We start from the raw sequence: 12011 nt of genomic DNA, 5'->3' as shown, positions 1-12011 counted from the left end.
TGTTTTCATCTGAGTTGCAAATAAAATCAAGCAGCCTCATATGGTGATTAAATGGAACTTTCTTACCGTTTTATGAATGTTGCAGCCTAGATTTATAGGACAGACCTCCTTCTTCAAAGCTATGAGGCTCTCCTAAGATCTCATAGCTGCAGAATAACAACCCAGCAATGTGGCCCAGGGCCAGGTGAGTTGCTACACCCCCAGGACACTAGGGATGTAAGAAATCTGGGCTCCTTTTCCCAAAAAGGCCAGAGTCTGTTCTTCGTTTGTTCAGCTCAACAGTCTCTGCAGGGAATTTCGCTGGGACAGCAGCACAAGACACTGGCATAAAACTCTAAGACGCGTGAGCAGTTATTTTAAGGCTGATGTCTCTTGAGCACTCTATGCCCAGACAAATTTAAAAATAAGCAGGTTTCCAATGTCTAAGGATGGGCCAATCTCTGAGGTTATTGAGCAAAGAGTCAACACGCTAAAGTCAATTACACTATTGACAGATACTCTTACAAGGAGATTTCACATCATAATTATATGCAAAGGAACCCAGCAAATACAAGCTGTGTAATGATCAGCTAATAAAAGTAACACTTCATCTATGTCAATAACAGTTTCAGAGTTAAGACAAACAAACATGGCCTTTGCCACTCAGCAGAGGGGGGGGTGGGGAATTCCCTGAAAGACAAATATTTTCACTTAAGGAGAAGTGCTCAGCCTCACACGGAAAACCTATCACACAGAGGAGAAGAGGAAATTGGTCTTTAGTGGGTGCTAATGACTCTCCGCCCTCCCTGGGCCCCAGCTGTTGGCCTGGGGCAGCAGTCCCTGTAAACACTGGGACCCCGCAGGCTGGAATCCCTAGGTACACAACGCCATGGGCCAGGCAGACGTTGGTCTGTGTTGTTTCCCCCCTTCACATTCCTCTCAACCTCACGTTTGACTGACATGTGGCCAAATTCAAAAATTTAAAAATTACAATGGGCGTGAAAAAGCAAAACACGATTTCCCGGCCAATCACCTGTCAGTGGGATTTACAAAAAAAAATTTGCTGGTTCTGCAAATGTGCACATGGCTGGGTTTATGTTCATTTTCCTGAAAGCATCTCAGTACCTACTTTTCGCCTTATAAAAAGAGGGCCAAGATACCACAAGCAAGTGTCTCCAATCTTATAGCACTTTCTACCCTCTCCCCATAATTTCCCTTAAAACTAAGGGGCAGAGGTGGAACTGACAATGTACCGCTCATGACGTATGGCTTTCTTTACTAGTTATCTCTATTTACGGAAATGGAAACTTGTTTTCTTTTCTTTCTTCTTCTTCTTTTTTTTTTTTTTTTTTGCAAACTGTGGTTGCATATTTTACCAAAATGAGTTTGCTCAAAACTCCTATGATGCTCAGGAAGGTCACCCTTTTAATTAGACTATGAATGCTTCCAAGACTGACACTAAGCAAACTGTGCCATTACAAGGCTACTGTCATCAGCCTCAAACTCACCCTTCTACAGTGATTCAAAGTCTTGGGTTGGGGCTGGGGCAGGGCTGGGCCTGGTGCTGGGCTGTGCAAGCCACACTTTGCTTGACCATCAGCTTCCGCCAACAGGGGGAGCCCTGGAGACTGCAGAGGTGATAGAGGAGAAGGGACAGGCTCTGGCCTCTGTTTCCTGCTCCTGTCTCTGCACCTCAACAGCAGCAGTCCCTTCCTGTAGTGGGCCGGGGAATCCAGTGCACAGTTTTCCCAATGTTTGCAGAACCCTATTCCCTCTGAGGCGGGCACAGGTGTGCACCCACTCCTCAGAGGCTGGGAGCCCAGACCTCATGTCCCAGACGCCATCCTCTGGGCAGGAGCCTAAGCGTCAGCTCCATGGGGCCACCATTTCCAGCTTGTCCCAAATGTTCCCTCGGCCTGATACGGAGCCTGCTCCCGCCGCCCCCCTGCCCCGTGAGACTTTGGGTTCGCTTTTTATATCCTTTTGGTTACCTGGTTAATAACTTTCTGTCTAGGTAATGGTTCTTTATCTTAGAGGCTCTCTGTTCAAACACCTGGTGTGATTGCTGTCTCCTAACTGAACTCAGCTGACACACAGGTCCAGTCCCAGAAGCTATTTTCTGGACTTTCTCTGGAAGAGACTAACTGCAGTGCTCACAGATGGGATGAGCGGCAGCTTTTTGTCTTCGCCCCTGGAACTGGGATTGAACCTAGGGCCTTGAGTACTGTCATGCATTCTACCACTGAGCTACATTCCTCGGTCCTTTTTATGTTGAAATGGAGTCTTGCTAAGTTGCTCAGGCTGGCCCTGAACTTGTGATCCTCTGGCCTGGGCTTCCCTGGCAGCTGGGCTTACAGGTGTGAACACCACACCTGGTCGAGAGACAGCTCTTTGAACAGAGACAAGACATCATTGTTTGGCTGCAGAGTTTATTCCCAAGAGAACATGACAAGGGGGAAAACCATCAGTATTTAAAATAATACCTCTAGAGGGGACTAATCAGTAAAATTTGCAATAATATATACCATTAGGTTAATAATTAAAATTAGGAGACAGGGTCAGCTGAAGGCTACCCTGGGGTCCGCTGGGCTTCCCTGTGCTCTTCTAGAAGGAATGGCTGACTCACAGAGAAAGCTATTCTTGAAGGCACTCAAAGAAGGGTGAAGACCATATATGAGAACCTGCTAATGGAAATACATTGTTGCTTCACGCAAAAAATAGCCTACAGTCTCAAAGTCTTCTCAGCCAAAATGGTAAGCTAGGAGGTGAGACGGGAAAGGTTTTAAGAATGGAAAGCAGAACAAGTGGCTTTCACAGTGCAAGGCAAGGCCATTTTGGCTTTCCTGGAAGAAGATCATCACTTCAGAGCTCAAGACGCATTAATGATCTAAGGGGAACCAGGAAGGACTGCAGAGAAGCATAAGAAGAAGCGCCACAGCATGTAATTTTAGAAGGCACCTCCCTGTCAGGTTAGTCGGAGTGACATATGCTTTTTATGATCTCTCACCATTCTAATTCCTACCAAAATCTGGCATTATCGGGTCCCAGATAACCAGAGTCGGCCCTAAAGATTAAGCAACATCCCTCCTGGTAAAAGCAAGCTGGTTGGCTGCAAAAGTTCAAAGACACAGTTTATGGAGAATCTCTACCTGGTTGACCTGTGCAAGCCAAATTTGACCATGCTTTCCCTCAGGCCCAGTTAAACAGATTCCGGGACAGTTTCCTTAGGGACAGACAATACCACGAGAGTAAAATGGCCTCAGGTGCAAGCCTGATCCATAAATCAAACAAAAGGAAAGGGCTGCTGCTGGGGGGTGGGGGGGGTGGGTGGCTCTCAGACAGACAGGCCTTCTAGAGGGGTCGTCTGCACCAGCAATGAGTAACTGGCCATCAGTCAACTGAGCGAGACCTACTCCCCATCCCCAGCAAGCAAACCACTGAGAACAGAAAGGCACACACTGAAAAATTACTAATAGACAGGGTCACACACCAAATGGTCACAACCCAAGCATGGGGTCAACGGGAAAAGCGAAATCTGTCCCAAGCTGGGTGGCCACTTTCAGAAAAGTGTCACCAAGGAGTCACATGGAGGCTGGGGGAAATCTGTACAGAAATTCTGGGCAAATTCCACAGACATTCGATGAGCACATTTGGTTCAGACAGAAGGGAAGACTGGGGGATGTCAAGGTGAAGTGGGAATCGTGGAGGTGCTTCTGCAGACAGCTGGTCTCAGGAACGGGCAGGATAAACAGGAAGAGGCCACCACACTGCTGCACAAGAGGGTCTAAGCTAGCAGTGGACCTTCATCAGGACTGTCAGTGGGGATGAGGAGGACACAGGAATGGAATCCCCCAAGGAGACTGGCTTGGCATGTGGTTTGGCAACTGACCTGATTCTTGGAAACAGGGAGAAGAGGCCACTTGCTATTTATAGACCACTTACCAAAGCGCATTTCACATGTGATTTCTGCATTTGAGTTTCACAGCAACCACTGCCTAGAGGTGAGGAGGGTGGGGGATGAGGGAACTGAGTCCCCGTAGAGTCGGACACCAGCCCAGAGCCAGACAGGGAAGCTAGGGGGCTAGGTCCAGAGTTAGCTCCATCAGCCTGGAATCTAATGAATACCCCACCCCGTGTAACCTGTCTGCATCGTCTCATCTGCACCGAAACCAGGATCATCTGACGCCCAAGAAGGAGAGCCTGGCATTTGGACAGGAGCATTGGAGGTGACCTTGACTTTGTTGAACATTCCAACTAGGTTTGTCTCCACTCGCTAGAGGTTGGTCCTCTGCATCCTCTGTGGGGGTCCCATGGGGTGACGCCCTCCCCTCTCCGCAGGCCGGCCCTGGTCGGTGAGCTCCTCCCTTACCTCATGGCTGCCGTCATTCCAATGGGAGTGATTGGCAATGGCCGGACGCCAGGAAACAGCCCTCGGCTCAGAACCCGCGTTCCATTTTGTATCACTCCTGGAGAAACTGTAAAAGCAAAAGGAGAAAGACAACACGTGAATCCCACTGTGAAGATATTGTTTTAAGTCAGAAATTCTGGATATGAGGAGAGAGAGAGAGAGAGAGAGAGAGAGAGAGAGAGAGAGAGAGAGAGAGAGAGAGAGAGAGAGAGAGAGAGAGAAACATATACTGGAAGAACAAGACCGCAGGCTACAAAGCTAACTTGGTGGGTAACTAAGTCAGACCAACAGCTTACAAACAAATTATTGCTGCCTAGGTTAAAAAAAAAAAAGTGAGTTTTTAAAAAGTGGGCTTCAAACATCATTTTCTTGCACTTGTAAAATGTAACCGCTTATCTCTGGTCAGACCCTAAGGTCATCTCAAAAAACACAGCAGGATAGGAGGTGACCGGACAAAGGCATTTCCTCATGCTTCTCTGGTCATGGCCAGCAGTTGGGACCACCTTCCTATTTGTCCTTCATCAACAAGGCAAAGGTACAGCCCAGAATAACAGCAGAGGACCTCCCAAGCACTGGCAGCCCAGCCCACCCTCACAATGACCTTGTCATTAGAGGAAAGACCCCTCCTAAGAGTGGATGGGAGGGAAGGGTCCCTGCAGGCTCTGTCTGAGTCACACACAGATCGCTGTGGAGGACCCCACTTCCTCCTTCCCCAAAGCCCTGAGTCTCCTGAGAGTTTCCTCAGCACCCGCCTTCTTTTAAACCTGGAGCAACAGGTTTAACCCTAACGGAAGCCAATTCACCAGCGACCTTCAGACCCTGTCAGTTTTCCACACATATTCAGTGTCCTTCCCACCAATCTGATTTTGCCTGGGATATACATAACAGGGGAACTTCAGGGACAGCTGACCTTTTTTGACCTCCCTAACAGCCATTTCATCTGGCCCCTCTTCTGTCTCCTCTGACATCTACTAACAACCTTCTGTGAGTCTGTGGGGCCAAGGAAGAACTGCTGCGGGAGAGCACTGCTGGGTTTTCATTTTAGATTTTTCCCCCTGGGGGTTGGACCCAGGGGCCTTTTGCCACAGAGCTCCGTCTCCAGTCTTTTTCATTTTTTAAATCTTGAGACAGGGTCTGGCTAAGTTGCTTAGGGCCTCACAAAGCTGCTGAGGATGAGATTACAGGTGTGTGCCACTGTGTCTGGCGCTTAGTTCTTCTTGTGTGACTTTGTCCAACTCCTTGAATTTGTTTCCTTCTCCAAACAGTGTTCTCCCAAGGCCCCTTCTGCCCCCGGGGCTCCTGGCACAGTATCATACACAAGCAAGTGCTTTTACAGACTATTGAAAAGACTAGGAAATTATACATTCAAAAGTGAGAATCAGTCTGGATGTTCAGTTTTTAAAGCCAGCATATCTGTGTACAAATGAATACTTTTTAATAAAACAAATGACCTCTATGGATGTTTTACTTACGTAATGTTTAGTTCTCTACGAATGTTACCAGAAATATTCCAAAGTTTTAAAGGTCCTTTATGTAAGGTGAATGCTCACTCTTGAATACACGATAATCGTATAGACTGCTTATTTCTTGCGCCTTTTGTACTTTTTGTGAATAATTTTTGCCATTTGTCTTCCAGGTTTGTGGAAGGTCTTACAGAAGGCAAGATGGGAAACAAAACTGAAATTCTTGCCTAAGTCAAGACTATCAATCAAGTCCACGTAGGCTCCAGAATGTCCCCAGTGTCTTTCCGTAACTAACTGTGAAAGCAGGTGGAACCAGACCAGGAACTCGCACCATCTCAGTGAGCAGCCTCATTTCAGATGACAGATGAGGTCACCCAGGGCAGGAAGACTTAAAGCACAGAGCTGCTACAACATGGTGTATAGCTAGTTCTATCTGGCTTAGTCGACAAGTTCTCTGGTAAGAAAGAATGTCTAAAATTTATATTATCTGATTTCAAGACTTTCTATGAAATTACAGGAAACGAAACCATGTAGTGTTAAAAGAAGTACAGAATACAGACCAAGAGAACCAAACGGAATCCAGAGATAGACCCACACATGTGTGCTCAACTGATTTTGGACAAAGGTATGGAAATGACACAGCAGGGTAAAGGAGAGAGTTAAAACAACCGGAACCGGGAGATCCATTCGGAAAAAACTAACCTTGACCCTCATCTCATAACACATATGAAAAGCTAATTAGAATGGATCATAGAGTTAAACACGAGAACTACAAAACTTCTAGAAGGAAATATAGGAGGAAAATATCCATAATTCTCAAAGACAGACCGATACAGAAGGCTGGGAGAACTCCAGGGTTTGTAGGTAAGGCCTTCAGTTTACAAAAGATAGGATTTTTGTTTGCCTGTCTTGGGAACTGTGGGAGGGTTTCAATTATTTTGCTGTATAGTACTCCCTAGAAATGCTCAGATAGCCATGGGTTGCATAATTCTGCCATATCTGTCACTAGGGATCTTGTGCAGAGAAGCAAATGAACTGGATACAATGAAATCCCAGTGGGGTAGGTTCTAGGGAATTGGGCCTGGAGATACCCAACCCAAACTGAGGAGTATCTGGGAAGACGTTCTGCAGGAAGTGCCATCTACACTGGAATTCCAAGGCAAAGAAGCAGTTCATATAAAGGCCTAAAAATGATTTAAAAATGCTCCAGGTGCACAAGGAACTAAGTTATTCTGCTACAATATATAATCCTAGAAGGAAAGAGATGCATTTGAATTTTATCCCGTGGGTACTGCGAAAACCACTTAATGGTTTGGAGCAGGAAAGTGGCTGAGAGCCAGACCCTGGTGTCAAGCCAACCTGAGTCTGCGTCCCATCACACTGCCATGGTCCTCTGAGAAAGCTACGTTGACTCTTCAAGTAAGCAGGGAGACAAAAAGTAGTATTTACCTTTCAGGGTATTGGGGAGCTGAACTGAGTTAATAAAAGGCACTTGTGTTTAGAAAACGCATGTCAGCTACCATGACACCATCATCATTGCTAACACCATCACCATCCTCAAGGGGGTCCTGAGGTCCTGTGCTTTCTGCATTTCGCGGGAGCTGAAAACCCACAAAAGTGGAATGAGACAAAAGCCAGACCAAGGTGCAAGAGCCCAGCTGTCTTCCTGGTGACAGAGTGGCTGGAAGAGCAACAACCATTGTTGTGATGCTCCTGTCCCCCTGGTTTGTGTTATGTCAGAGTCACCTCTGCCGTGCAAACACTCCAAGCACTTAAAATTGGAAAAGACCAGAAAACCCTGGAACAGGAAGATAGCAAGTCACAGAAAACACATGCTTCTTCATTCTGGAATGGCCAATCTAAGAAGAAACGCAGCTCTAGGGATGGTGCTCCATGTGCCCGGTCCTCTGCCCAAATGCCCAGAGGCACCCCGGCAGGCAGTAGTGCAAAGGAAGCCAGTCCCCACCCTGCACCTACTGGAGATCCAGTGTGTTGGATGCTTCCTGTCTCATGGACTCCTTCTGGAGGTGGAAGAGGTATACTGCAATGGCTGAAAGGAGCACAGCCTTTGTTCTAAGACTGCAGGACCGTCAACTCTGTGGCTTTGGGCTCACACTTTAACCTTTGTGCCTCCATTTCCTCACCAGTAAAGCAGGCATAAAACACCTTGTAAGATGGTTCTGAAGGCTTAAATCAGGTAAGCTAGGTCAACTGCTTGGCTGGACGGCCTGTGCATGCTCACAGACATCACCGCCATCATTACCGCCATCGCCATCCTTCCACCTTCCCACATCCCCTTTCCAGCAACTTCTTATTAACCATCTATGGGGGTGTCAGGGCGTCCATGGGGAACTTCTCTCCATCTATTATCTTCTTTGTAGTGAGCTCTAACTATTCATTCACCCATTAATATATCTTCCCAATTGAGGAACTGCACACACTTCCCAGGGAATCTCATGGAAGACGTTCTCCTGAGCTATTTCCTGAGCTCCACAAGACTCTGGCACACGCACTGGCTCATCCTCCAGATCCTGGGGCTTGTTTTCGGATGAGCTGTGATGGCGTGCTGCCTCTGCCAGTCCTGGCGTTTCTCGTCCCCTCCTTGGCAGTTTTCTCCATGTTGAGATGGCGGATGTGTCTGTATTTGCTCACTGACTGCCAGAAGCCAGCTGTGACACTTAACTGTTCCCCACGTCTCTCCTCCTTTCTGTCCCCATCCCCAAGTGTCGAGAACATGGCTTCTGAAAAACACATCACAGCGGTCAAAATGGCTCTGCCTGAGAAAGGCATCCTGAGACTCACTGTTAGCTACTTTTCAGATGATGGGACTCAGCAGGAACCTGAGTCCATTCTCAGCCCCTGGTCTATCAGCACCTGCTCTCTCTTCCTTTCACTATTTTCCTCAAAGCATATCAAGACACCTCAAGGCCAACGCCTTGCAGCCAATCCACCCCACCTGATGTACTGAAATGCTGCCAAACTCCAGCTAGGTCAAAGACTTAAGAACCACACATTTGAAATCAGCTTCTTGCTGACTGATGTCTCACTAGAAGAGGCAGTTTCAATATGCACTGCTTAGAGGCAAGTTAGACAGGTTTAGGGTCTTCAGGCTGCTGTGATAAGGTGCCTAGGACTTTAGGAATCTGGGTCCCCAACACCCACTGGCCAACTATATTCTCTGAAGTTACAGAGCGACTCTAAAATGTTCAGACTTTAGCAAGAAAGCAACACTCATACGTAAGAACAGCCAAACCGAGCAGTACCGCTCATTACAGATGTAATGATCTAATCTGATAATGCAATCTTGGAAATCTTTAGAAAAAAAGTCTGAGGCACAGGACAAACTTCCCTGCTCATGATGTCACCCCTCAGCATTTCTCTAACTTCCCTCTTGATATGGAACTTCCTTCATTTTTTTACAACTTCTAAAATTAACCTGGGAGCTCCAACGGCTGCCTTTGGAGAGCAGCCCTGGCTAGCTCTGGCAGAGGCCATAAGCCGAGCAGCAGGTGACTCCTATAATCTGTCCTTTTCCTGAAGGCGCCCTTCCTACCCACTGGCTTGGAAGCAGGCTGGGGAGTGGGGAGCTGGCGTGGCAGGACACAGTCTGTTTCCTGGTTGCTTTTTTTGTGCTGCACCCCAGTGCCAGGAGGGGTGCAGAACACCGTCTCTCCCTCCCCCACCCCCGGGTCATTTTGTTGTTTTGTTTATTATCTAGAGTTGTCTCTGGGAACGTTCCAACCAGGGATTATATAAGCCTTTGAAGATGAGTAATGGTGATCTGGCTTCTCCTACTTAATAACAATTCCTCCACGGGGGTTCAAGATGACTCACAGGGTTTGTCACAGGAGAGCTGCAAGCAGATGCTTAAGGAGATGCCAGAAGCTGAAATCAGTCTACATGGTCACTTTTCGGGGGCAGGTGGGATAGGTGGGTGGATTTGACTCAAAGCATAATCCAGAGCTCAGAGGATAATGAACCTGCCGGGCTCTACACTGACTTCTGCAAGGAGCCTCCCAGGGAGCAAGTGGGACTCTGAGGACTCTCCTTACAGAATGTGTCCCATGCTGCAAACTGGCAAAGTCTGAAAAAGCTAATGTCACATGCGCTGCGCGTGCTGCCAGGGGGACAAACTGTTGGAGCTGAGTTTTTATTAGCGACACTCTGCTGCCTTATTGAAAGGGAAGCATCAGACTACAATGAGAGGTGGCGGGACCCTCTGGGACTTCAGCTCCAGCAGTCCAGGATGTAGGGGGCTCCCCTGGGCAGTTTGGACCCCTTGGGGAGAAAGAAGCTTGCAGACAGGGGTTCTCACCAGCTTCTTGAGCAGCTCACTTTGTACGACCTACTCAGCCTCAGACCCTGGACGGTGGCCAGCCTGCCAGCCCCGAGCTGGCTCTGCAGATGCTGAGCAAGGGAAGGAGGAGAGGGAGAGCTCTAAGTGGCTGCCATCTGGTGACCTGAAGTGGAGTGGCTACAAAGGGTGATGACAAAGGAAAAACCTTTCAAGGCACCCAGGCTGGCCTCCAACTGCTGGGAGGGAACCGCAGAGACCACGATGGTAGCTCCCACTCAGACAGGGCCTCGGGCAGCTGAGAGGTGAAAATGGGGGCTATAAATAGCACTTCATCAGGAGGCTCTACAGACAGTCCTGCCGCACAGCAGCCCGGGGGATCCAGGCAGGCTCTGGGCAGGCTAGAAACACGGGGAGCTCTCAGAGCCATGGGCAGGGGCAGGAGTCCCGAACCTGGGAAAGGCCTCTATGCAGGCCGCGCCCAGGGCCCCACGGCTGGCCACTGCCTCTACACATTTTGCCCAGGCTCACTTTTTCTAGGCCTGGCTCAACACTGGCAGGGTGGGGAATGGTGGCTTTGTTGTTCTAGCTCTGTCACCCTTCACCTAAAGGAGGCAAAGTACTGCCTCAGGCCTCAAGGCAAGATCCAAAGGAGGCAGCAAAGGAAAGGGGAGGAGGGCATAGGTGTGGGCGAGGAAGAGCTGGCTGAACGCTGTGGTCCATTGCTGAAGCCAGTTACCCCTCGCAGTGTCTTGGGGAGGTCGAGGAGGGGCCACCTGGCTGTCTGGATGTCTCTTCACTCCCTTCCTACAGAGCACAAGCTCCCACCTCTAAGGGCTTTACTGTCCATCTGCCCACCCCTCAGGCTTACACTTGACCTCCTCGAGGTCAGGCGGGAATACAAGGGTGAATACAAGGGTGAATACAAGGGTGGTGTCCCTAGCTCTCTGAGCAGCTTCTGCAGAGTATCTCTCGCTATGACCTTTGCAGGCATCCTGGTTCTTCCCGTCTAGAGGGCCTTGGAGCCCCCACATGGCCTAGGCCTTCCTGAAGGCTGAGGATGGACTCTTCCCACAGTGGAAATAGCCAAGGCTTTCTAAGAAAGCTTTCTAAGAATGTTCCTAAACCTTTCAAACAGGAATGCTAAGCCTTTAAAAATCAAACTCGGCATTCCAACAGAGAGGCCTATGGCTTACAGAGAAGCCTGTAGTTGGAGGGTTACTGGGAGGTCGAGGAAAGATTGCCCCTTAGCCAAGACAACACTCAACCCCCCAGTTAACCAGGAGCACCCCTTTCCTTTCCCACCTCTAGTCACAGATCCAGTAACACTGGCCTTTCACAGAAGACGCTGAGCATCTGAGAATGTTCCCTCAATCCCACTGCGTTTTCCAGAATCTCCATTGCACCTCTCGTTCCCAGCAAGCAGTTCATTAGAAGTGTTTATCTTTAAAGTAGAGTGGTGGGGTGCTAGGGGAAGGGGCCTGAACCTCACACTGGTTCTGATGACATCAATGTTTCCACTAGGATGGGTTATGCAACTTGATATTAGAAACCATTTCAGCCTCTAACCTGATTACAATCTGGGCTGTAATTTTTCTACAATGCCTCCTGAGAACGGAGGTTTTTAAGTATATATTTCTCTGAAACACAAAACATCACTCAAAAGCCATGTTTCAGGTTAATGGCTATAGTACGTCAGTTACACATCTGCCTAGACGTGGGGTCTGCTGGTCAGAGGGACAGGAATGCTGGTAGTCAGATTCAGCAAGGGCAGAATGGGAGTTGTGCACCTTCAGGAGCAGAAAAGGGCGACCCCAGGCAGAAGACCAGGTCTCTCTGAGAATGCCTGGCTGTGTCTCTTGGGTCT

General features: G+C 48.5%; 1 protein-coding gene across 7 annotated transcripts in view; it reads right to left on the bottom strand.

Annotated features, from left to right (window-relative positions):
• The window catches only part of Foxn3 (forkhead box N3), a 387213-nt gene that overhangs the window by 18750 nt on the left and 356452 nt on the right, over nucleotides 1-12011 (bottom strand). For all 7 annotated transcript variants that reach the window (XM_046440684.2, XM_046440692.2, XM_046440690.2 and 4 more), the window contains one exon: nucleotides 4349-4454. In XM_046440684.2, the coding sequence (XP_046296640.1) occupies nucleotides 4349-4454 (106 nt within the window). The remainder of the gene's footprint in view (nucleotides 1-4348; nucleotides 4455-12011) is intronic.

The sequence above is a fragment of the Marmota monax genome, unplaced genomic scaffold, assembly GCF_021218885.2.
Source record: "Marmota monax isolate L192 unplaced genomic scaffold, Marmota_monax_Labrador192_F-V1.1 WCK01_AAM20220418_F8-fsc00017, whole genome shotgun sequence".
NCBI classification, from domain to species: Eukaryota; Metazoa; Chordata; class Mammalia; order Rodentia; family Sciuridae; genus Marmota; species Marmota monax.
This window is presented reverse-complemented; position numbering and strand designations above follow the sequence as displayed.